At 35.1% G+C, this 27,170-nt stretch overlaps 1 protein-coding gene across 1 annotated transcript in view; it reads left to right on the top strand.

The window, feature by feature from the left end:
* Nucleotides 1-27,170, top strand: part of CNTNAP2 (contactin associated protein 2) — a 2,725,119-nt gene that overhangs the window by 1,117,152 nt on the left and 1,580,797 nt on the right. Inside the window, exon 4 of the mRNA XM_072652434.1 lies at nt 9,208-9,355. Within this exon, the coding sequence (XP_072508535.1) occupies nt 9,208-9,355 (148 nt within the window). The remainder of the gene's footprint in view (nt 1-9,207; nt 9,356-27,170) is intronic.

The following is a 27,170-nucleotide window of genomic DNA, read 5'->3' as shown; positions in this document are numbered from 1 at the left end:
GTGACATATGGTATCATGACCCTGTTTAATCCTGAAAAATGTGGGCCCATTATGTAAATGTCTTTATCAGAAGAAAAAGTCAAAAGTAGAGGGAAATGTGGTTAGTCTTTTGCAACTTGACTGTTATGGAAGTGTTTTGCATGGCTACACATGTATGATCTGTATCAAATTGATAATTTTCTCAATGAGGGTGGTTGGGGAATGGAAGAAAAGAGAGAATGTGGAACTCAAAGCCTTAAAAATGAATATTAAAATTGTTTTTGCGTGCAACTGGGAAATAAGTTTTACAGGCAAGGGGGTATAAAAATCTATCTTGCCCTATAGTAAAATAGAGGGGGGGGGGAGGAGAGCAGGGTGGGCTGATAGAAGGCAGAACAGGTTGGGGAAAAGGGTGGTTGGGATGAACATTATCCTGAGGTAGGAGGAGGGGAGAGATAGGGAGAAAATTTGGAATTTAATATCTTGTGAAAATGAATGTTGTTAACTGAAAATAAATAAATTATATTTAAAAAAAGAAATGATCTGTGCCAAGGTATATTCAAGGGAACTAATGGATTCCAGTTTTTCTGAAGCATTGCATACCTGGAGGCAGCCTGAGGCACAGGGGAATCAATATAAGATAAGTCTTAAAGGGATAGCAGTTTAAGTCATTGAAGATTTGCAGTAGCAGACTGAAATTCATGCTTGACTTGTTAAATCAATAGCAAACAAATGAAAACGTTTGAGCAGAGGAGTGAAATAACTAGATTCATAAAAAATGAATATTAATCTTTTATTTTGCTCATCCTTTGTTCTCAAAGAGCACCAACGACATCAGGAAGGTGATATCTTGACTTCTAAGTGAACTGGATTTGAGTGAGGCAGAGCTGTTGTGCAAAGTCATCAGCCTCTATCCTCCAGAGACATCAGAGTCCAGTGGTAAGACAGATCAGGATGTCTAGACATGGCTCTGGATGCAGTGGGAGATGGTGGCCTTTTAAATTTAGGACTTTCCCAGATGTCTGTTTGCCTGAGGCAGCAACCGTTCAGTAATTAAAGGCGAAGTAAAAATGGAGGCAAAAGATGGCCTAATTTGCCTTCACAAAAGAATCGTTTTGGGAGGGAAAGACCCTCAGAGTTTCTTGCTAGAACAGAAATTTGTTCTGTAATTTCTTTTTAAACTTGGACAAGTAACTTTTTTGTCTCATTCTTTCATTTGATTTCTTGAAATATAGCTCTGAAAAAACAAAATCAGATAAAGCCCATTTGAATTGAGATGGAGCTACTTGACTATGCCTTGAAACCCAAATTACTCTGGCTCACACTGGCCCAAGCCTCACTCCGTCATTGTTCAGCTTTTGATGGCTCAGAGTGAGTGAACATTAATCTGGTAGTTATGTAAAGGATTTATTGGGAGGAATAGAGAGAATTTAGGCTCCAGCAATATCCACAATAATAATGTAATGCAAATATAGTAATTTAGTGTTTATAAAGGATTTTATAGATAGGATCTCTTTTGATCCTCACAACAAACATGTGAGGTAGGTGCTATTATTATCCCTGTTTTACAAATGAGGAAACTGAGGCTAAGAAAGGTTAAATGATTCACTCAGGCTCACTCAAATTCTAAGTATCTGAGGCCTCATTTGACTCAAGTTTTCCTGATTCCTAATTGCACATTGAATCCCCTGTTACACTCCATTGACTCAAGAAAACCTGTTAGGGGTATCCTGCCTACATTCAAATAAAAATTAATGATGTCCAGCACTGAGACCCTTGGGGCTGTAATAAAGGAAGAAAAGGAAGGTAAACCCTTGAGAAGTTGTTGCAGGGATTTATTCTGGCTCCTTAAGCCATTTTGTTCTATTATTAGAAGACTCTGTTGTGGCAAGGGGTGACCCAAGCTTGTTGAAGGCTATGCCTATGGAGTATAAGACCCTACCATTGGGGAAAGTTTTCAGATAACAATCAGTTGATGAGCTATGGGTCATTTGTCAGAGCATTACAGTTGCTAAACTTTGCAAGAGAATTATTACTAAACTGACTGCTCAGCAATAAGTTTTCAGCCACAGTGAATGATAAATGTCATCTACATCTGTGACATTCTACCTGTGTGATCATGGCCATGGCCATGTCACTTGCACTTTATAAAACTAAGCTTCTTCTTTTCCAAAATTAGTTTTTTTTGTGATATTAATAAATGTTTATTGACTGATTCCCTAACAATATCAACATTCATATACCATATTTTTTTCAACCATTCCAAAATGAAGAGCTCCCCACTTAGTTTCCTGTTCTTAACAACCACAAAAGAGCTGCTATAAATATTTTTGTACCTATCAGTCCTTCTCCTCTTCTTTTGGTCTCTTTGAGGTAATAGTAATATTTCTGGGTCAAAACATTTGAGGTGTAGTTCCAAATTGCTTTACCTAATGGCTAGACCAATTCATAGCTTTGCTAAGAGTACATTAATATACTTCTTCTCCTACAGTCAGTGCTATATTTGTCATTTTCTTTTTTGTTAACTTTGACATTCTGATAGGTACAAGATGGAGCCTCAGGGTTACTTTAACCTGCATTTCTCTAATTATTAGAAATTTGGAACATGTTTTCATTTGGCTTAAAACCTTGTATTTCTTCCTTTTAGAACTGCCTGTTCATAACCTTTGACCATTTATGAAGTAAAGAATTGCTCTTATTCTTATGAATTTCAATTGCTTCCTTATTTATCTTCAAAATGAGACCATCAAAGAAACGTGCTACAAATATTTTCCTGTTAATTGCTGTCTTGATCTTAGCTGCATTAGTTTTGCTTAAGCATAAATTTTTAATTTTATGAAATCAAAATTATCCATTTTATATCGTGTGATCTTTTCTAACTTTGTGTTTGGTCCAGAATTCTTCCTGTAGCCATAAATTTGAAAGATAATTTTTTTGCTTGATCCTCAGATTTCTTGATAATGTGACATTTTTGTAACTAGATCATATATCCATTTGGAGCTTGTTTTGATGCATGATGAGATGTCTGGGTCCAAACCAATAATTCTTAATTTTTTTGTGTGTGTCATGGACCCCATTAGCAGCCTGGTAAAACCCTCGAACTTCTCAGAATAATCTTTTATTTAGTTTTAAATTTTTTAAATTAATTTATTTGTTTTTAGTTTTCAGCATTCACTTACCAAGATTTTGAGTTCCAAATTTTCTTGCCAGCTCTCCCCTCTGCCCACCACAAGAGATTATGCATTCTGATTATCTCTTACCCCAAACTGCCCTCGCTTCTATCACACCTCTCCCTTCTCTCATCCCATTCTCTATTTTCTTGTAGGGTAAAGTAAATTTCTATACCCCTTTGCCTGTATGTCTAATTTCCCAGTTGCATGTAAGAACAATTTTTAACATTCATTTTAAAAACTTTGAGTTCCAACTTCTCTCCCTTTCTCCCTCCCCATCTGAGAAGGCATGAAATTCTATAGGTTATGATATACATGGTCATGCAAAACACTTCCATAAAAGTCATGATGTGAAAGATTAACTGTATTTTCCTCCATCCTATCCTGACCCCCCATTAATTCTATTCTCCCTTTTGAACCTTTCTTTCTTCAAAAGTATTTACTTTTAATTATCCCCACCTCCTATTTGCCCTCCCTTCTATCATCTCCCACCTCCATTTGTACCCTTCCCCCCCCTACTTTCTTGTAGTGTAAGATAGATTTTCATACCAAATTGAGTGTGCATGTTATTCTATCCTTAAGACAAATCCAATGAAAGTAAAGTTCACTTTTTACCTCACTCCTCTCTCCCTTCCCCTCCATTGAAAAAGCTTTTTCTTGTCTCTGTTATGTGAGAGATAACTTACCTCATTCAATTCATCCCTTTCTCCTTCTCCCAATATATTCCTCTCTTACCCCATAATTTTACTTTTTAAGATATCATCCCTATTCATATTCAATTTACCCTGTGCCCTTTATCTATATGTGTACATTCCCTCCAAGTACTGAGAAAATAATACTGAGAAAAATCTCAAGAGTTGCAAATATTATCTTTCCATGTAGGAATGTAAATCATTCAACTTTAAGTCCCTTATGGTTTCTCTTTCCTGTTTACCTTTTCATACTTCTCTTGATTCTTATGCTTGAAAGTCAAAATTTCTGTTCAATTCCGGTCTTTTCATCAGAATGTTTGAAAGTTCTCTATTTCACTGAATGACCATTTTTTCCCCTGAACTCAGTTTTGCTGGGTAGGTGATTCTTGGTTTTAATCCTAGCTCCTTTAATCTTTGATCCTTAATGTAGAAGCTACTAGATCTTGTGCTATCCTGATTATGCTTCCACAATAGTCAAGTTGTTTCTTACTGGCTGCTTGCAATATTTTCTTGTTGATTTGGGAACTCTAGAATTTCATTACAATATTCCTATCAGGTTTCCTTTTGTGATCTCTTTCAGGAGATGATCAGTGAATTCTTTCAACATCTATTTTACCCTCTGGTTCTAGAATATCAGGGCAGTTTTCCTTGATAATTTCTTGAAAGATGATATCAAGGCTCTTTTTTTATCAGGGTTTTCAGGTAGTCCAATAATTTTCAAATTGTTCCTCCTTGATCTCTTTTCCAGGTCAGCTGTTTTTCCAATGAGATATTTCACATTGTCTGCTATTTTTTTTATTCCCTTTGTTTTGTTTCATAATTTCTTGATTTTTCATAAAGTCATTTGCTTCCATCTGCTCCATTCTAATCTTTAAGGAATTATTTTCTTCTGTGAATTTTTGGACCTCTTTTGCCCTCTGGCTGATTCTGCTTTGTAAGGCATTCTTCTCCTCATTGGGTTTTTGAATCTCTTTTGTCATTTGGTTTAGTCTATTTTACAATGTATTATTTTCTTCAGCATTTTTGGGTCCCCATTAGCAAGCAGTTTTCTTCTTTTTTTATGATTTTCTTGCATCATTCATTTCTCTTCTGAATTTTTGCTCTACTTCTCTTACTTGATTTTCAAAATCCTTTTTTAGCTCTTCCATGTCCTGAGACCAAATCATATTTTTCTTGGAGGCCTTGGATATAAGAACTTTGACTTTGTTGTCTTCTTCTGTTTGTATATTTTGGTTGTTGTTGTCACTGAATTAAGATTCTATAGTCTGATTCTTTTTTCAGTTTTTTCTCATTTCCCCAGCCATTTATTTGTCTTTTGAGCTCTTTGTCAAGATAGTCCTCTGCTTCCAGTGGGGATGGAAGGTGTACTGTTAGCCACTAGATCTCCCCACAATCTGTGGGCTTAGAGCTCCAGAAATATCCACTGCCTCTGTCCCTACTGTGGCTTCCATGAACTTCTCTACCCCCTTCTCCACCCTGGGTCTGGGACCAAACCATTCTACTCTCATACAGGTCTGACAGGTTTTTTCCACTGACCTTCTAATTTGTCCCTGGCATTTCCAGGTTTTGAAACCACCACAAGTCCTAAAGTTTCCACCCCCACTCCAGGCTTGCTCAGGTCCCATCTAGGCAGGTCCCATCCCACACTAGACAGAGCTCTGCTCCCATCACAGCTGGATAGGTGCTTCCTTATGACCTTCCAGGCTGTCTTGGGCTAGAGATTTGCTTCACTCCATCATTCTGTAGGTTCTACAACTCCAGAATTTGCTTAGAGCCATTTTATTTGGCTGGGCTTGGAAGGAAAGCTCTAGCAAGTTTCTGCTTCTATCTGCCATCTTGACTCTATCGCAGAATAATCTCTAAATGTAGGGTTTTAGGCTAACTGGCATTTGATGTTCCTTCAACTCCGTATTTGACATATAGTAAGTGCTGCTTGACTAACTAATTGGCATGTGAATCTTTAAGGATTTGAGACCTTTGATGAAAGAAGAAGTACAGTAAACAAGGAAGTAAATTCTTGTATTATTAAAGTATATGATACTGATAAATGTTTCTCTTGCTCAGAGAAGATAATTTCCAGGGACTTAATACAGAACTGGAAAATTTTCAGGTTTCTCCTAATTTAGCATTTTGGATGACTTATATTGTATTATTGGAGTCATCTCCTCAAAAAATCTTTTAGTTTTTCACTGTGCATTTTAAAAATACATAGAACATTTATCCTGTAGCTGGCAACTATATGGTGTGCTAACTGAGGTAAACATGATACTTCGTGAATTGTATAGCCTTTTAATGAAAACCTGTCTTTCTAAGCTCATATACAAATCTCAGCTGGAGAAGGAGATTTAATGGTAACGGCACATAATTCACAAGTGCCTGTAAATTGATTTTTCAGTCTTACCATGATGGATTTGGGTTGGATATTTGCATTATCCACAAAGCATGTATTACTGTAACACATTCATCTAAATGAAGGCTGCATTTAAAAGGATATTGTTCTATTCGAGAATGAAGCAAATGTATTTTAATTATTGGAGAAATTGATGAGCTTCCCTTAATTTCCCATTTTGTGATGCAAAATTCTTAAGCTTAAGGGATTTGTTAACAATAAGCCATATTTAACTAGTATAATCTTCTACCCACTTTACCAGATGTTACCCTTGTAAAAGGATAGAGAAAGAGATGGAATTGTATGGGAAAAGTGCTCTAGGCTGCAGCTGTGGAAAGCTCAGGCTTTTGGAACCTAGCTACTGTGATATTACTAACTTCTTTAGAACCTCTTCAAAAATATTGAAGGTATTTAGATTATGTTCTTTTCTGAAATCACATCTAGTTAATGTGGATAGTGTGCTGGACTCAGAAACAAGATGACCTGGGTTTGAATCCTGCCTCTGACACTTAATAGTTATATAACATAAGCAAATGACTCTTCCTCTGTGAGCCTCAGTTTCCTCATTTATTAAGGTGCAATAACATTCCATTACATTTGTGTATCATGGTTTATTTAGCCATTCATTTTCCAACTGATAGTCAAAGCAGATTATGTTTTCAGTTCTTTGCTACTACAGAAAACATTCCTAACATGGGATGGACTTTTTGTTAAAATTTTTTCTTAAATCCTCTCCTCTCTATTCAGTAACTTCCATCTCTGTTAAAAGTAAAGTTAGAAGAATATAAATGTGTACTTAGTATAAAACTGGAGCCATGATTTAATAAAATTGACCCATTTCTTTTATTCCTTCTATTTGTTTTTGAACAAATAAGAGATGACCAAGAAGAAGACATCTGGAAAAACAGGAAAGATCTGTTTTTAACTCCTCTTCTTGGTCAAATGCTATTAATTATTATGTTAGAAGACATTTCCATTCAAATGTAGCAGTTGACTTGTTCACTTTATTAAACCTGGGAATATTAAAATTCATTAAAATAATTTTCTTCTCTGTCTTAACATTTCTTCATAATTGAGACGAAGGAGGATTTTTACTATTATCATCAGAAGATGTTTATTAAAGTCTACTTAAAACATTATTTTGTTAGGTTTTGATGAAGGAAACCAAGGGGAGCCCCAAGGAGAAGGTTCATCAGTAAAGAACATCACACATTTCCCATAAGTGTTACTTATCATGCAGATAGATTGCTTTTCACTTGATTCAGAATGACTTAAGGCTAGTGAAAGCAGGTTAAGTCCTATAGAAAATTTGTAGGCTCTTCTCTATCTTGACCTCTGAATTTCATATTGTTTATTTTTTGATGTGAAGAAAAACTGAGTGATTCAAGTAGGCCTTTTACTAGCACTACTTCCGTGAAGGTGGGTAATGGTCAAAAGTTACCACCATTGAAGACTGTTGTTTCAAAGTTTATATGAAATTATAAAGGGCCCTCAGTTCAATATCTAGTTCATGGCATTTGACTTCAAATCTGTCATTTCTTATACTTTATTAGTGTTCTAGAAGGGAAAAAAAGAAACTAGGACTAAAGTGAAGTGTGGGAGAGTGTTGAAGGGCATGGTGAGAGAAGTGATTGAACTTTCTGTTACATATGAAGCTGAACTCTTCAGGTCAATATTGCAACAAAATGGAATCTTAGACAGTAATGATCTGAGCTTTGCATCTCCTTAGACAGAGAAGTCCTCAGTTTCTTAGGCTTGAAGCATCTTTGTTTTGCTTGAGAGGCAAATCAAACATAAAAAAATAATACAGAGATGATGATGTTGGATTATAGTCCTAATTCTTCAAAATCAGTACAATTAAAGTTCATCTGATATTTATTATTTTGCTTTGGAAAATAATGGAGTCTCTACTTGTTTTTTGTGGTTTTAAATAGCTGAAGTGAAAATGTCTGTTTCTTGCTATAAAATATTGTCTTGGGAATTGTTATCATAGAATAATTCCTCCTTTTCAAGAAGTAGTAAAGTGTCTACTTGGCACCTGTGTTAGGAAAATAGATAGTGTTGTGCTTCGTTCTCTGAGGATAGGTGTCTGTTTCATTTTCTTTTCTTTTTTTTGGTTTACCGGTATACTATAGAGCAGTACTTATACTATTTAAATTCTGGTTGCAGTTGACAGTAGATGTCATTTTAAAGAAACCTACCCTGTGTAAATCAGCCCTGTTTACACACTTCATATGTACACATTTCACTGGATGAAATTAAATAGTTGACTCCTGAATTTAAATTTTGCTCTGACACTTAGTCTATCTTTCATCAAATGACTTTTCTCTTCTGACCTTCATACTCTCCATTTATAAAATGAAAGTAAAAATATCTGCATCCCTTGTTTCTTAAGGTTGTTATGAATAAAGTGCCTTGCAACCATCAAAGAAGTTAATGTAAGTTAATAATAATAATGATGATGACACAACAACAACAAAACAGCAATAGCAACATTGTTCAACTCTGGCTTTAGGATCTTCAAGAGAACTTTTGAGGTAGGGAAAGTCAGATGTCAGAACTTCATAAAAATATGATCTAATTCAGATGCCTTGTGTTGGTGCAATACAATGGGAAGGTCCTGCTAGAAGATCCTGAATTTAAAAGAGCTGTGTATATTTGTGTTTTAGGACTAGATGTATGAATTCATTGGTGCAGAGAAATTCCAGCAAGGAAACTCCCTCTATCAATGAAGATGAGGATAGAATTCTAAACTGTACAGTTTCTTCAAGTCTTAAAGAGAAGCCTGAGATACTGTCATGTTAAATGACATGGCCTCAGTCACTTAGAGTATGTGTCAAAATGCCTGGTACATGGCACTGCTAGAAACACAGGCTAATAAATACCAAGGTTTTAGTAATTTGGAGATCCAATAAAGTGTACTACTTTGGATATTTCAAGGGTTTGCTCATAGCCTTCTTATTTTTTTTTCTTTCAGGCTTTTCCAGGAAATATAAACTCTGATGGTGTGGTCCGCCATGATTTGCAGCATCCAGTCATTGCACGATATGTACGCATAGTGCCTTTAGACTGGAATGGAGAAGGTCGAATTGGGCTGAGGATTGAAGTCTATGGCTGTTCTTATTGTGAGTAGTACATATTGGAAATCTTTCATGGTGGATTTTTTCCCCTCAGAATGTATAGCTCATTTTTTATCTACTTTATTATCAGATTTTGCTTTCTATGCCAGCAAATTACCTTCTGCATTTAGGGGCACATATAAAAACAACAAAAAAACAGTACGTTAACCAAGACTTTAAACATGATATAAATATATGAATGTAATTAAAACCTATAAATTATGTTGCCTTAAAGTCTTATAAAATATTCAGATGAGAGGAAACTTAATTGTTGCATTGACAGATTTTTCTTAGGAGTTACTTCTTATAGGTTCAGAAAAAATTTTCTTTTGAGTTCGTTTTTTTGGGTATTCATGAAAGTGTTACTGTAAAGGAATATAAGTGGGCCTATAGTCCCATGGATACATCAGACCAAGACAGAAATATTTTTTAAATTGATTTTCCAAACATAATCTAATCAGTCTGTGAGGCAAGACCAGTGTTCTTAGGTTCATTTCATCCTGCATAACCACACAAGTTAGATGTATATTTCAATCCAATTCCATTGCTTTGTGTAGGTGAGGCTTTTGAAAGTGATCATGTGGGTAACAGTTCAAATATAGCACCTTACACAAAATAAAAATTCAAAATGCAGAGTTGACATTCTTCTCCCATTTTGAATATGTTGATTTTCAGGAACCTGCTGGACATCCAGTCAGATATGTCTAGGTAGCACATAGAGATACAAATCTACTATGACACATAGTAAACTATTTACCACCAACAATTTGTTATTTATAAACAATAAAAGCAAAGAGAAAAGAGATTTGTGCAGTAATATGTAAAATATAAGAAAATACTCCCTTAAATGATTTATCAACTCAAGTATCCTTTTCCCTTCATACATTATTAGATATCTTCATAAATTGACTATGAGTAGAAAAAAGAATCATAATGAACTTGTGTCCATTTTATTTCTTTATTTATTTGCTGATTAGCTTCTCCAAACTCAGATAGTATGAACCTGGGATAATATCCGTGCACTTAACCGATGAGCAGCTCAGTTTTCTTTTCAGGCTTTGTATAATCTCCTAGAGTTTATACTGTACTTGAAAAAATTCCAAGAACCTCCGACACTTTCACATTGTTACGTGACATTGAAATATGGAAGGCAAAAGGAAAAGGGGTTGGCAGAGAATGAAATAGACAGTATTGTGGAAACAATGGACATGAACTTGAACAGACTTCAAGAGTGGAGGATAGAAGGGTCTGGCATGTTATGGTTCATGGGGTCCCAAAGATTCAGATACAATTAAACCACTCAACAACAACAAAATTGCAATAAAACACCAAAGGATAAAAATATTATGCACTAATGACAAAATAATTTTAAACAGATGATGTAAAGCCACTTGCTTGACAAATGGCACTCAAAGAAAAACATTAGAAAAATAAATGTATAAAGATGTAAAACAAATAGTAAAATGTTCTTCACAGAATAAGTGAATGGATAAATTGCTAGTACATTCATGATAGAGATGCTTATCACATGGTTACTTGAAGCTGGTTTGGGTTTCTATAAACACAATCTGAGACTTTCATTCAGTATAATTTGGAGTTTTTCCTTTACTCCTTTCTGAAAGTATCAAATACATATTCAAACCGATATGACAGTATATACCACCAACTAAGGGAAAGCTTTAGTGATACCAGCTATCCAATAATGGATTGATCTCAATGCAAGCCATGATCCCTGTCTTTAAAGATTTCACAATGTGGTTAATAGAACAAAGTCAGAACACATAAAGCAAGTAGAAAACAACATAAACTGTACCATAATTAAGTATTAAATGACATACAACAGAATGTATAGAGAGTATCATACTACCTATGTTTTAGCGCCATGGATTTAAAAACAACTTTATTAATCATCATTATCTGATAAAAGAATGGATTGCACAAGTGAGTAGTGAGCTCCCTAAACTTGAAAACATTTAAAGGGAAGTTGGAGGACCACATCAGCATTGGTATTAAAGAGGTTATTATTTTATGGGTATCGTTAGGCTAGATGACCTTTAAGGTCCTTTACAGTTCTGTGAATTAGCAAAAGGAACTGTTTCATAAGAAACTATTTAATTATAGAAAGCATGCAGGAATTACTATCCAATAAAAAATAAGAATCGACTCATTTCTGTCAGTTGATAGCTATGTTTCTATGAGAAAGTCATAGAAACTTTCTGATCTCAAGTTTCCTCATCTTTAAAATGAGAGAGTAAAAATACTTGTCCCACTCACAAGGTTATTTCTAAGACTCAAATTAAACACACACACACACACACACACACACACACACACACACACATACACATATACATATACATACATAGTGCTAAGCAAGATGTAAAGGTAGTTACACCTCTGTAAAAGTCAAACATTTTGAGTGACTAGTACCCTCTCTTTACAGAATTCAGTTCTATATTACTGTGACTTGCACATAGCTAAAGAATTCCTCACTGTCCTAGAAGATTCATTTTGGTGTTGGGTTGTTCCAATTGTATCTGCCTCTCTGTGACATTGTTTGGGTTTTCTTGGTAAAGATACTGAAACGGTTTGCCATTCCCTTCTCTAGACTTTTTTTTTTTTTTTTTACGGATGAGAAAACTGAAGCAAACATGGTTAAGTGACTTACCCAGGGCCACACAGTTAGTAACTGTATGAGACCGGATTTGAAGTCAGGAAGATGAGCCTTTCTAATTCCAAGTTCAGTGGTCTATCCACTGTCCTGCCTACTTACCTTTAATGCTCCTGCAAAGTTAATTCCTCCCACTGGTTCTTTGTTTTATGATCATTAAATCAAAAAGCAAAGCTAGAAAATGCAAAGGCTTAATTAGCTTTAGTTTGTGGTCAGTAGCCTGGTATATAGTAACTCCACAGAATAAAAGATGAAAATAAGAATAAGTAACTCCACACAACAGAGATAAAATATACACACATATATTGTGTCTTACACAGACTTAGGACAACATTACAATCAGCACTTGTGGCACTAGTCATTTTCCTTATTTGGGAGACTGAGGAACAGGGACAAGATGTCAGGTGATTCAGAAGGAGAATGTCTTAACTTTGCCATTGTTATTTGTAAACTTTGTTACCTTAAGGTATTGCCCCAAATCAGGCTTACTCTGGTAAAGATGTTTCCTCATGAGTTAATCACATCAAACCATTTAATTTGGACAGAAGTTATTCAAGACTGCAGGGGTCTCCTTATATGTAGAATGTGTGGCCTTATGCTACTGCTAAATAAAATACTCACTGAGGATTTATTTGCACAAGTCTGTAGTTCCCTTTCTTTGAACTCTAAGGTTACTTTTTCCAGATTTTTCTTCTAAATTCACAGCATACAGATTTTTACCCATTTCCTGTACAATATCCTCTTATATGATTAAAAATGTTTGATTCTTGAAGCATAAAAAACATAAAATATGTAATTTATTTTAATATATCTTAAACTGCTACCTAGATCTGGATAAAAAGGTCAGGAAAAAACCTGCAAATAGATGCACGTTAGTTTTTAGTATAATTAAGTACAACAAACAATCATGAAATGCTTAATTTGTACAGAGCAATCAGTTACATAATGAAGGAGACTAAAGATATAGATAAGACACAGCCCTTGCTCTCAAAGAATATACAGTCTCATTGGGTATTTTTAAAAGGCACATAGCTAAAATTCATCATCCATCTTAAGGGTGTTAGAAAGTTCAAAACAACGTCCTCTGTGAGGTTTGGGAGAGATTAATACTGATTAGGGGATAAAAGAAAGTTTCATGGATAATGCTACATTTGAATTAGTCTTTAAAGCACAGGAAGGAAATTAACAAGTGAAGAAAAAAATGGAGGTTATTCTAGTAGTAGGGGAAACGATAAGTAAAAGCACAGAAGGACCAGAATCCATTGTGAGTTTTAGGGAAGACAGCAGTCCAGTTGGGCTGGATTGTGGGTGAAAGCTAAGGCTGGAAATGCAGAGTAGTACCAGAATGTGGAAAACTTTAAATGCTTGACTAAGGAGTCTCAACTATACCAGGAATGTAATAGAGACCTGGTAAAGATTTTTGGGCAGAGATGACATTTCAATGGATTTGAATAATTGTGCTCTTGATAAATTATGCCTCTAGCAGTGATATGAAGGGGAGAGAGTGGAGATCAGAGGAAGTGTATAAGTAGTTTATTTTAATAAACTTAATAGTGGCAGTTAACCATTGGCATTGGGCATAGAGAAAGGGGGATGAATGAAAGAGATGAAATAAAGTAGAATTTATAGAAAAAATGGCTTACTTCTGTAGCCACAAATATTCAAAAAGAACTTCTGTGGAAAAATAAAACCAGAATGGTTTATATAGCTGAATATGAGCTATATATATGAATATATAGCTAAATGTGAGGAGTCCGTCACAGTCTGTTTCCAAAAGTAGGAGATAAAAATCTACTCAATTCTGTTACTTGCATCCTGCAGCTGCTTAGCTGAGATGTAAGATTTGTCTTCTATCAAAATATATCCTTACAGATAGTGTCAGAGAAGGGTAAAATACTTTAAATTGTGTCTGCAAGGTTATTTCTATGTAAATTGAGCAAAATGACCAAATGAGAATATCATAAAGTAAGAGTTACTTTGGCATAGTAAATTGATAGCTATCCTCAAAGCCAGAAAGACTTGAGTGCAAGCTCTGTCAAGTTTTAGTTATTATCTTTGGGCAAATTACTCAGTTTTATATGACTCTAAGCAACTCCTCAAGACCCTAAGTTGGGAACCAGCATTGATAGAAAGAGCATCCTCATCTGTCAGTTCTGTATACCTGTGACAGCCCAGTAAATATTCTTATCATAAGTTAATTTAGTTCCCCTCAAGAAATGTTCATGAAAGGAAAAACTATATTAATCTAAACTATTTAGATTTGGGGGCAAACTTCAAAACTTCATTTGATTATTTCTCAGTACTCTATTTTGCCTATGTGAAAAAAGCTATAAGATTTACTTTTATAGGGTTGTCCATATTCCTCCACCGCTTTTGGTTAAGAGTTATTGAAACCTTAATCAGAATGAAATGTTATCTTGGGGAAAAATATTAGCTATTGCTTAAGAGGGAGAATTAAGCATAGCATGTGCACCCCTGCTTTTACTAGACTTGTTAATTTGTGCCGCTCTATGAGACAGAAGGGGAGAGATGCTAGATGAAATTTTAATGATATTAAAAACATTTTTTAAAATATTTTTAAGTTACTCAGTGACTCTTTCCTTACCAACTAGTCTCCTTTTCCCTTTCTGATTCGCCTTCTAACTACAAAAACTATTGAAATGACTGTCAGAGCTCATGAATGACCTATTAATCACCAAACTCAGTACCTCTCTTGTGGTCCACATCCTTCTTAACCTTGCTGAAATATTTGACACTCTTGAATGCTTTCTCTAACTAGGTACTCTCTCTTTCCTTCATTTTAGAGATAACATTCCCCTGGTTCTCCTATTACTTTTCTAGCCAGTTGTATTCTGTCTCTTCTGACAGCTCCTTTTTTTCCCTTCTACTCTTAATGTGTATGCTCTTCAAGATTTTGTATTTGATTCTCTCCATTTCTTTTCCTTTTGCTATTTTCTTTTTGGAAAATCTCAGTCCCTCCCACTGCTTCATCTACCACTGTTTTGCAGTGACATAGAAATCCAGGTCTATAATTCTCATAAAATCCACATTAGGATGTCCAAGTGTCATCTCCCCATGTTTTTCACCAGCATTTCAAACTCAGTGTGTCCAGTTTTACTAAAGACAAAATATTGCCTGATTTAGCAATGGCTCAATGAATGACAAGTATCTTTTGAGGATAGAATTTTACGCTCTGTATTATGTGTGATCAAAAATTTTCCCATCAAGCCACATTTTAACGATTAGTAGGTAGGAAATGACAGAATGATTCTTGAGAGCTGTAAGCTACTGCTCAGGAGTGAATAGCTTTGGGACACTGAGATTACTGCTTGGGCTAGTCTAAAACAACCTGACCAAATAGCAAATTCATATTTAAAATAGATACTATATATTCCAAAAACTCTCGTTAAATTCCTGAGATGCTTATGTGTGCTGAGAGACTGGGTCTTGAAAATGTAGCTTTATCTAAGAATTGATGGTGCAGTAATTTTGGTCAACAGAAAAATTAGACAAATAAATCAGAACCATGGAAACAAAACAGGCAACATATCGAAGAAGCACATTTCCTACGTAGATCTGTTCTGTGCACTCTTTTTTGAGACTGCCTTAGTCTAGATTTAAGTGATCCTTGAAAGAGATGGCCTTGTTCTTTTTCATTTCTTATTTCAGTGGCCATTCTAATGTAGGCAGTGGGCAAGTTTTATAGCTTCTAAATATGGCTAGGTAAAATTATCTAGAAAGGGGTACCTGACTATAACTGAATGTCCAAAGAATACTTGAAGTAGCCTCAGATTGTTTTTGTTCAAAAATAAATCACATTTCCTAAAGGTTACAGATTCAGGTTAATAGATTTACACTTATTTATCTATTCTTTTTGTTTGTTTTCCATAAATAGAAAAATCATCTCAATAAATGTATTTAGAAACTGGTAGAAATACTACACAGAAACAATCCTGAAGGAACCAAAGATGTTCTTTCCCTTCTTCCTCAAGCCAATCCTTTAATGTCACAAATAACCTTTAGAAACATAATTTTTTTGCAGAATGTGTCAGTTTCTAGGCTTGTTTCCCTTTAACAAAATAATTTAATTGTACTGTGAATTTTCCTTGTCATCAACAATTCATATATTCTCTCTACTCTACCAAAAGAGACAATGTATTTGAGTCTGAATGCTTTTTAAAAGTAAGTCACATTTTTTTTTCCTTTCTCAAAGGAAACATTCATGCACATATCCAGTACCAGTCCTCTAAAAAAAGTATTTAACCTTTGGTATGGGATATTTTCTAAAGTTTGTAAATAATTACAACTGAATTAAAACTACGCTAGGAGCTAAACAAGGAAGAATATTTTCCCTTTATATTGTGAGTGTCCCGGGACATATCAAACCTTCTAAGATATTTTTTGATTCATTTATTTCCCCTTGAGAAATTGTTTTCTCTGTATTTTATTGCAGAAGAGGTTAGTCATTTTACTCCTTTGATGTTTGTAGTGAAGAGTAATACCCCTTCCCTTCCTCAATGAAGGCAAGGAGAAAATCTTCTCTTGACGGCTTTAATGAAGGTGGGAACTGGAAGGGGAAATGAATAAGGGGAAAACTGAATGTGAAAAAAGATGTATTTTCCTATCTTTGCATAAATCCATAGTGAGTAACAAAAGCCTGACCTTGAACTTTAGGTCAGAGAATGGGGTTGTATGTCTTATACTTCAGGGTGTGGCAGAATTGAGTGTGTGTGTGTGTGTGTGTGTGTGTGTGTGTGTGTGTGTGCACATCTGTGTTTGTGTGAGAGAGACAGATAGACAGACAGCAAAAGGGAAAGAGACAGACAGAGAGACAGAGACAGAGAAACAAAGAGACAGAGACATTTGAAATCTCTATCTGAGCAGTGCTCATCCTTGGCTAAGTATCTGTCATGGTTTCCCTTGTGCTCATTGTCTGTTCTTCTAACAATGATGGACCTGTTCCTCTATGATGATTTTGTCATCTGAGAAATTAGGTGTTTCTCAAAACAAAAACTGAAATATTCACGTTTCTGATTGTGAAGTTTGGTTCCATGCTACTGATTTAGAGCTTTTAGGACTTCTGATATTTTTGTTTCTGAACTTGTCTGTAAAATAATATGAATTACAATTCCAGTGACTTCCAAGCTCATCTGAAATAATTCAAATCCCTTTACTTCACATTTCTCCCTCAAGTTTAATTGGAGCAAGTTCAATATCATTTTTTCTTTGCAATATGTCCCATGTCTTGTGACTACATAAGCTGCCTTACCAGCACACCACTGGCAATCTTCTTATGGTAGACCAAAGGGGCATAGAAGTCAGAAGGGAGAAGAGTCAGTCAAAGAATTTTTTAAAAGATCATTTATGGCTGGAATACACACACACACACACACACACACACACACACACACACACATACACACACACACACACACACATCCATTTCTCCAGAGCCAAACACGGGTGATTGATTGTAGCAGCTTGATTGTGGCAGCTAGTATTTTAATCAAAAACTAAATAAGCCTCTTAGATTCTTCTTAGGACTAGTTCAGATACCTGAGGAAGTTCCATAAACTCTTTCAAGCCTCTGGGTTCTAAAAGAATAAAGTAATTCAAAAAAGTGTCTTCTTTTGGATGAAATAGATAAAAACTCAGGACTGTGTCTAGTAGAAAGCCCATAGAGATAATGTTTGGTATAGATGGAAGGAATACATTTGGGGTTTTCTGCAGCATTTTTGTACAAGAGAAAAAAATTTCACAAGATATTTGCTTTCCAAAGGAACCTAAGGTAATCTCTATTTGTGAAATGTTATTGCTCTGGGTAGCCTGTGTACTCCCCAGGGAGTGTATATTCTAATGTGGCCACAGAATTTTTATCATTACTCTTACTGTGTCTGCCAAGCAGAAGTAGAATTTTGGTCTCTAGAGAATGACCTTGGGAAAAACAGGTGTGAATGGTTTAGTTAGCTGGCATCAAGCTATTCCGATGTCACCTATACTCTTCTAGTTTAACCCAGCAGTCCATTTTGCATGTTTTATGTGCCAGTGATAGGACTGGACCTGTGATTTCATCAATATAAAGAGCTCCTCAATGAAAAAATTCCCTCGAACAATGAAGGTTGGGAACTTCTCTGAAAATAACTATTGGTTTATCTAGAAAAGGGATATCAAACATGCAGTGACACACAATGCTAGCTTGTGATGTGATACAGGGATATTAAGGGATTCTGGATATTTCTCTCCTTTGATGATTCAACCTAAGACCAAGGTCCTCTGTAATATTTTGAGGATGTCACATATAAAACAGTAAGGCACCAGCAAGAATTAAAAAGAAGTTCTGCTACTTGCTATGTCATAATTAAATGGGGTGGAGAAACTTTTGAATGAGACAGTGCTTCCAAATGAATCCACATGATTATAACTCTGGAACAAAGATTCTAATGCATAATTGAATGGAAACACAGTATAATGACAAGAACACAGCCTCTGAAACTAGGATACATGGGTTTGGGTGCTAGCTTAAGGCAGCCATAGACAAGTCACATGCTTCCTGGAGTTTCATTTTCTTATCCATAAAGTGAGGATGATAATATCATTCCTAGCTACCTCACACGGTTGTTATAAGAAAAACACTCCATAATCCTTAAGATGCTTAAGAAATGTAATCTATTATTTGAACATACTATACTTGACTTAATCCAGTTAACCTGAGTAGCCACAACCATCTCTCCTACCCTTTTCATTTACACAAGGTAAAGTACCAGCACTAAGAATTCCTCATCTTAGTCCAAATGAGATTAGAGGTTCTTTGCTCCCCTGCTGAAGGATGAACCCATGGTGTTCCTGTACAGAAATGATTTAGCAAACCAATCAATAGCAACCAAATGAGCACTAAATTTATACACAGAAGAACTGGTTTCAAGAGTCAGCCCTGTTAACTCTAACTATGTGACTGGAGCAAAGTATTTAATATCTCTTAGACTCAAATTGCTTATCTACAAAGTGAAGGGTTTAGAATCAATGATTTTAAGTGCCTTCCAGCTCTAAATCCTATGACCTCTTGGTTGAATTGTATTAAAAATAAAATTGAATATTTAATTGAACACATTTTTCAAAAAATGGGCTTATTAAACACATTTTTTTCATTGCAAGTTATGTGGAAGACATGAATTGTAATGTATCTCTTCTGGTAATTCTGAAAATTTATGCAAACAGCTAGTTAACTGCACATGCGATTGTTTACAGCTACATAACACAATGGGAAAAAGATCGACCAGGCCTAGAGTCAAGAAGACCTGAATTCAATTCATACTTATTAGTTTTGTGACTCTTTGTCACAAAACTTTGTGCTCGTTAATCTCTTTTTGCCTCAGTTTCCTCAACTGTAAAATGGGCAATAATAAAGACACCTACCTTACAGATTAGTTTTGAGAATTAAATGAGATAATATTTTTAAAACATTTAGTATCATGTTTGTCACATATTAGGCACTATATAAATGCTTATTCCCTTCTCTTCCCTTTCCCCTTCCTCTTTATTTTCCTAAGAGTTTAGAGTGTTGTTACAATATGGAGTCCTGGGAAAAATCAATTTGTTCTAAGGAAATACTCATGAACAGTTAGAAAAATTCCCTACCACATACATAGTTAAGGTTATACAGAGATAGTTGCCTTACCAATTTTATACCTAACACAATCCTAAAGATTGGTCAAAGTAGAAAGTTTCACCATTATAATTTAATCTCTTCTATTTTCTTCATACCCCAGGTCTTCAAACACATAGCACAGTACCATAGCACAGTACCTTACACATAGTGGACTCTCATTGACTAGTAGAATTGACTGAACATCCTCTTCATTGGAATAGGCAACTCTAACCTGCTTTCTAGAACCCACTGATAAATTTTCAGTGGTAGCATTTACACCTCAGAAAAAGGCAATCCTACAGTTAAGGAGTTAATTTATTCGTTTACTTATCTATTTGTTTTAGACTTAAGCAAGTGTTAATAATGCAGATTAAAATCAAAAGTGTGCACATGCTTTTTTTTTACTCTGGCCATTCTGGTTGTTAAACATCTATCCTCAGTTCTATAAACATCTTTTTAGTACAGCAGTTCAGTAGAAGACTCTAGGAGTTAAGCCATCTGTAGAGTGGAGATCTGGAAAGGGTAAGCTAATAAAATAATAAGTATTTGTATTATATGTTAAGGCTTCCAAAGTGCTTTATATTAATTACATCAAATGATCTTCACAACACCCTTGAAAACAGGAAAAATCAACTTTGCTAAAAGTTTCTCCCAGTGCCTGTCACTTCTTAGTAAAATCTTTTAGTCTTGTGGTGGAAATTTTATAACAAACTACCTACTAATATGGAAAACCTTATTATTGACCAAAAACATGTTGAAATAATTTCCACTCTGGATTACATTCCTAGATATTTCATTAGTACTTTTTCAAATGTGTCTTTTAATAGAGATAATAGCAGAACATGAGGGCTTTTTTTTTTCCATTTGAATACCAACATTGTGGTACTCTGGGATTCTACTAAAAATCTTTTACCTCAGATATAATTGTCACAGTGTTATTTCCAACTAATTACTTTTTGCCCTGATTTTGTGTGAATTCTACAGAATGATTTGTAAATTGCTCTTCATAAAAGCACCACATACATTACTCATATTTAAAGTTCAGTTTCATACCTAGGATCCCCACGGAAATAAAAATAAATCAATAGTAAATAACAAATGTAATTTATGCCAATGTGAAGCTACACATAGTAATGAGGCAATTAGAGACTTTATGATCACTTCTTGCAGTACATGTTGTCTTAAATTGCAGATGATAAGACAAAAAATAAATGTAATGTGTTGTGGGATTTGGGGTGTTCATACAAAAGCCTGAAATTTTCTTTTGAATTAAAAAGTAAAACATATTGTTCTCGTGTTCATAAGAAATTCATATGTTAATGTTGATAGTTAGAAACCAAATTTCATCAATAAGGGAATAAGAGGAGGAGCTCATCTATTTTCCCTGTTCACACCAAGTAGAGAAGATCTAATTTGTTTCCTTCTCTTTGTTGTGGAGGATTATGTTCTATTGTGGGCTTTACATTCTAGGAAGGTCATTGACAAGGCAGAAACTGTCAAGGGGAAAGGCAACTAGAGTGATGAAAGGTTTTAAGATAATCTCACCACAATCAGTCAAATGAACTGGAAATAGCTGGAGCATGAGTTTTAGGGAGGACCATTATAGCTATATTCTAGTAGGCAAAATAATGTCACATGGATGAGGTATTCATTTTTTTTTCTTCTTCTGTTCAGAAAGTAGCACTGAGAGTAATAGATATGCATTGTAGAGAGGCAACTTTTGATTCTAAGATAAAAATTCCTAACCATTAGGACAATCCAGAGGTAGAATTGGCTGCCATCAGACAATGAGTTTTTCCTCACTGAACATCTTCAGGCAAATATTAATAGTATCTTGCCTGATCTGTTAAAAGGAAATGCTTGTACAGGTAGAGTTTGGCTGAGCTGTTTTCTGTGAAATAGATTCATGTTGATTTCAGCATTACCTACTTCATGTGAGTGAAAGACTGACCCTCTAAAGCATGGAAGAAATATTTTCTGGAGTAGAATTAGTCTTCTCCATATATAAAGGGTTCATTTCAAATAATAATCCTTGTTCAGAATCTCCCTTAAATCTTTTCCATAGTTTTTTTTTTCTGCTTCTTAATGTTATTTTCACTCTAGTTCACAACACAATTTTGTATCTGCCTGACCTTTTCTCCCTGCTATGACCCCTGCTTGTCTTAGCCAGAGTTATTGCTTCAATACTTATCACCACTACTGACCAAGCTCATTTTTTATCTAATATTACCTGTTTTCTAACCCACGTTGGTTAACTTACCAGTACAGCTGCTCTTCCCCCTTTAATATATAGCACATAGACCTTCTAAAATATTCATATGTAAGTTTCAAATAGTAACTGTGGTGGAGAAAGAGAATAGTAAATATAGAATCTAGAAAGAGTTTGTTGATCAAAAAGGTAAGGCAAGTATAATTGTTTAGAAACAAAATAGTTTATACTCTTTACTTAGGAAAAAAATAACTGTCTCTAATTCAGAGTTGTGTATCCATTGTGATATTTGTTGCACCTTTAAGTTCACTTAAAAGAATATTTTAAACTTAATTTCTCACATGCAGTCACTGCTTATTATTAAAAATCTGAATAAATTACTGAAAGTAGACCACCTTCACTGGTTCTATGGTTTTGAATACCTCATATAATGATTAAACTGTAGATTTTGGTGGAAGTACCATCTTCATCTTCTAATCATTAGAACATAATGTTTATAAAATAACAAATAAATAATCTTCAACATTTAAAAATGCTGCCTGATGGAATGTTTTGGTGAAAAGAAAGCATTGTGTATGCATAATGTATATTGTGTATTTGTGTATATGAATATGTTTGTATGTATGTGTGTATGTATGTATGTATACACACATATTCATATAGATTATGTATGTGTGTGTATATATATGTATATATATACACACACATACATACATGCAGACATATGTGTGTATTGGGGACAGGCCATTATTGTGATGTAGGAAAGTCACAGATTATAAGATTTCTTTGGCAGTACATATCAGAAGCTACAAATTTGCTTGTAATATATAGTCTGAAAGAGTTACCTAGAGCAGAATTTAAACAACTTGCCTATGATCGCATAACTAACATATTGTCAGAGGAAGGATTTGGGCCCAAATACTCTTGATTCCCAAGGTCGTCCCTCTATCCACTATGACCAGCAATTACAGTAATAACTGACACAGATATGTTAAAATAAACATATGGCTACATTATCTCATTTGGGCCTCACTACAACCCAAGTTTGTAAGAATTAGCTCAGTTTTATCGATGTAGAAACTGGAGCTCAGATAACTTAGAGTAACTTGCCTAGGGATATCAGACAATAAGTTTAAGTGTCATAATTCAAATTCAGGTCTTTCTGACTTTATGTTAACACTCTAGCTACTCTGCTTCTACCATACTAAGAATAAATTGATCTTTGATTTTTTTTTGAAGTGATTCAAAGATATTTTTTCCTGTCTTCTAGGGTGATTTAAAGATATACAAGATCAGATAGTCACAGAGTACCTACCCACACTCATATTCTCCTACTTCAAATGGATCTTCAGCCATATTTTATTCATAACTCAGTGGTGGTTCCCTAGCATACACTGTCTGCTGAACTTCTCCTTTGAGATATCCAGTGGTGAGGACACTCAAGCTGGTAGATAACTATCATCATTCTCTTAGTTTATCCACATTTCCATTTATGCTCCTAGCAGTTGTTTCTTAGGGAAAGCTTGCAAATTCCTTCCTTAGCCAGACAATAAAGGTCTTCTACCCAGATGATATTTTCATTCTTACATCTCATATTCACCTTAAAAGAATCCTTTATGCCTGTAGAATCAAATGTATCTCACATTCTTCTAAATATACCTTGTACATTTCCTATCTCTGCCTCTTTGTGTATATTTATTTGCCCACTCCACAAGTGAAATGGCCTTCTTCCTTTTCCCTCTCTGCGCATTTAAGCTTCATATCTCTTCCCCTCCATCCGAATGTTTCTCTATTTACTTATTTATAATTGGATGAACACTGGCCTCCATTAAACTTTTCCTCACCAATCCAGCTCACAGGATGTCTCACTCATTTCAAATTGTTATAAAATTTAAGGTACAACCTATAGGAATATTCCTGGCTGTAAGTAGCAGAAGCCCCTCTTAAATGAATCTGGAAAGGCCAATTGAAGGAGTTAATAATAAATACAATATGAATGACTTCAAAAAAAAATTCACTCCATATCCCAGGTCAAATGAATTGGGAAATGTTCTTGATGACTGCAATAAATTCTCTTGTAGAAAAATGATATAGCTTCCTAAACACTGTTGATCTGAGGTATAAGTTAGTACTAAGAGCATTTGAGCTGGTATGACAAACTGTGGGTGTGCATTTTAGTTTTCTCACTTATTCTCTATTAACTTGGTTACATTTTTAATTACTTACTATGCAAAGTACTGTGCTAGGTGCTAAGGATACAGACACAAAAACAGAATAGCTCCTGCTCTCAGAGTGTACATTCTACTACAACGTCAATCATTATCTGTTTCTTCATATAGAGAATGAACATAATAGTAATAACAATGAAATTTGTCGTAATGGACAAAGTTGTGCCAGGTTTGAAGCCAGGAGAGTAAAGCTTGGGTTAAATCCTACTTCTGAAATTTAATGGCTTTTGTGACATTGGACAAACCATTTAACCTCTCTGAACTTAAAAAAACAATCCTAGGACTTATTTGCTAAATCATAGATAATTTGCAGCTGCCTTGAGTGAATAATTTTCCCAAATTGTGAGTTATTCCAGTGATGAAATCAGTTAATCAATTATTCATTTTGTGTAATATATATATAAGTTTGAACTGCATATACTCTTGAACTACAGAGTGAAAATAAAGCAAGAGATCTTACTTATATTATACCGCAGGGAATACTGTAAGTAAACAAAAAAAAATATTTAAAGAATAACATAAATTTAAGAGGAGAGAGTCCTATAACTGTGTGAGATGAAGGAAATCAGGAAAGGCCTTATGGAGTAGTTGGAACATAAGCTGTGCTTTGAAGGAAGTCAAATTTGCCATAAGGCAGTTGAAGCAAAAATGAATTCTAGACATTGCACCACTTAGGTAAAAGTACAGGGGAGGAAAGGTAAAATGTTGAATATGTTTATGAGGATTGGTTGTCTACCATACCCTCTATACCCTCATTATTGAACAAGTAATTCTTAGATGTGATGTTTCAAAAGTTTGAGAAACATAGTTTCTGGGTAATTTATTCTCTTTACTAGTAAAGTTATCATTATTAATAAAAGAAGTCAGTGGCAATCTCAAATGTCACAAAACAATCTTGGTGGCAGGCTTACAGTTTATATGGAAGACCTTTTAAGAGAGTGTTCCTGAGGGTGGAAATCAACTCTGTTTGGTTAACAATTGAATGAATATTACAACGAGGCACTAGACCTATTCTAATGAACTTTGATTATGTCTCATTTACTGCTAAATTACCAGGCCTTGGGCAGTCTTATAATGGGATTTAATTCCTTGTAAGGTTGGTGGGGTCTGACCATGTTTGAGGAGACTTTATTTAATGTCTTTTAAAATAATGAACTTTGAAATGAGAACTATAGAAAAAGAGGAATCCTTGAATTTCCCCCAATCGTTGGTTATTAATAATCATTTCTCTCAAAGCTTTGATAGAATAATTCAACAAGATTATCTATATATTATTGAAGTGTGAACTTCTTAGTGTCAAGAAGAGAAAAAAGCGTAATAATCTAGCCAGACAGATTAGGTCCAATGGGAAACAGAAACCACTGAAGAATTTTCATAGTTCCTCACTGCAAAGGATTCCAGCCCAGCAGTCGATTTCATTTTATGAGCTGAGGATTCCAATTTGAATCAAGTGGGGAGGAATTTCTCCCTTCCTATTTTCCATCCCTTCCAGTAACCATGAATGTTATCAAACAGTTGGGATCAATAGGAGACAAGGTACATAGCCAAAAGCGAATAGTTTCATCAAGGACAAACGTAAGCATAAATAGATACAATTGCATAGTCACCCAACTGAGGGAGACAGGATCATGTCTCCCAATATGTAGATGTGATGCTCAATATTAATTCCAGAGAAAATATTGCACTTTGGAACTCGTCAGAGAATTACAACCAATGGTGCTGAGGTTCAAGGGTGCTGGGGACCCCAAAATACCAACACACTGGATCCTGCTCAAATGAATTCGACTCAAGTCTTCTTAAAGCCAAAGAAAAACAAAGTTTATTAAAGAGTTGCCATATTGGGTTGACTCTTAAGGAGCCTAAGCATTTGTAATATACAAGCAGGCCAGATAAAATCTCAGATAGACAGAGTCTGAACTGGATTGAATCTTAGTGCCTTCATGGAGGCAAGATGGAACTTAAATACAGAAATGACTGTAGGAGGGATCTGGGGGTGATCTGATAGTCTAGGGTGATGGGAGGAGGGATTTAAGGAGAGTCCTGAGGAGAAGTCCAAGGAGGCTCAATGATTTAAGTGACTGGTCAAGGGTTGGAAACAACTGGAGGCAATCAGAAGATATCAGACAATGGAGGGTTTGGGTGGGAAGCAGGTGGGGCAATAAAGAGGTAACAGATGATGGAAGGCCAGAGTAGGTTAAGGGCAACAGATTTGAATATGAAAGAGCAGATTAAATGGGAAGATTCAAGGGGAGTTCAAGGAGATTTCCAGAGTCTGAACCCCATCAATATCACCAATATTATAGCTATAACTCTCTCCTCCGTTCTAAGGACACATGATATTATGATCTATGGGATTATTATATTGTAAGTCCTAATCCTTTCATAGACATTTTTGGATTCCTGTTTAATTTGACCATAATAGTAATTGGAGTTACAGCAAAATGAATAGCTCTGGAAATGCATTTTCCATAATCCATTAATGGAATCTTAGAGACTGTTCATTTGTCATAAGGCATGCATTTAAATGCACTCTGTAAATAATCCTCACTCAAACTTTCATCACATATTGCTCCACAGAGAAAGTTTATCAACCCTGGCCAGCACATACCCCTAGGTTATCTGGCTCCTGAGAGATCTTAACTATCTTTGGCATGTACTTTAGGCCTTTTTTCCATTAGGGGGTACTAAAGTGATGTTAAAGTCAATGTAATTGCTGTAACCTCCACCAGTATTTAATTCATAATCCATACTTCAATATGAAGGGGAAAGGGGAACATATGAGCCATTGGAAGTATGTTCCTTAAAATCTTAGTTTCCTTCCCTCAGAATATAGCTCAGGTTGCAACTCTTGCCCCATGCTTTTCCAGGTCCATATAGCTGTAAATATTTTCTTTATCCTAAAATAATTTTGTATGATGTTTTCATGATTTTGTGCATACTTGGAATTTTCTTATCCATGTGTTTGTTTCCCATTTCTCCTGCTAATCCCCAAGTAAAATGTAAGTCTTTTGAGGGAAAGGACTGCTTAGTTCTTATCTTCTTATATCCAGAATTAAGTAGAGTGTCAT

The sequence above is a fragment of the Notamacropus eugenii genome, chromosome 3, assembly GCF_028372415.1.
Source record: "Notamacropus eugenii isolate mMacEug1 chromosome 3, mMacEug1.pri_v2, whole genome shotgun sequence".
NCBI classification, from domain to species: domain Eukaryota; kingdom Metazoa; phylum Chordata; class Mammalia; order Diprotodontia; family Macropodidae; genus Notamacropus; species Notamacropus eugenii.
The sequence above is the reverse complement of the archived record's forward strand: the minus strand, read 5'-3'. Positions and strand labels throughout refer to the sequence as shown.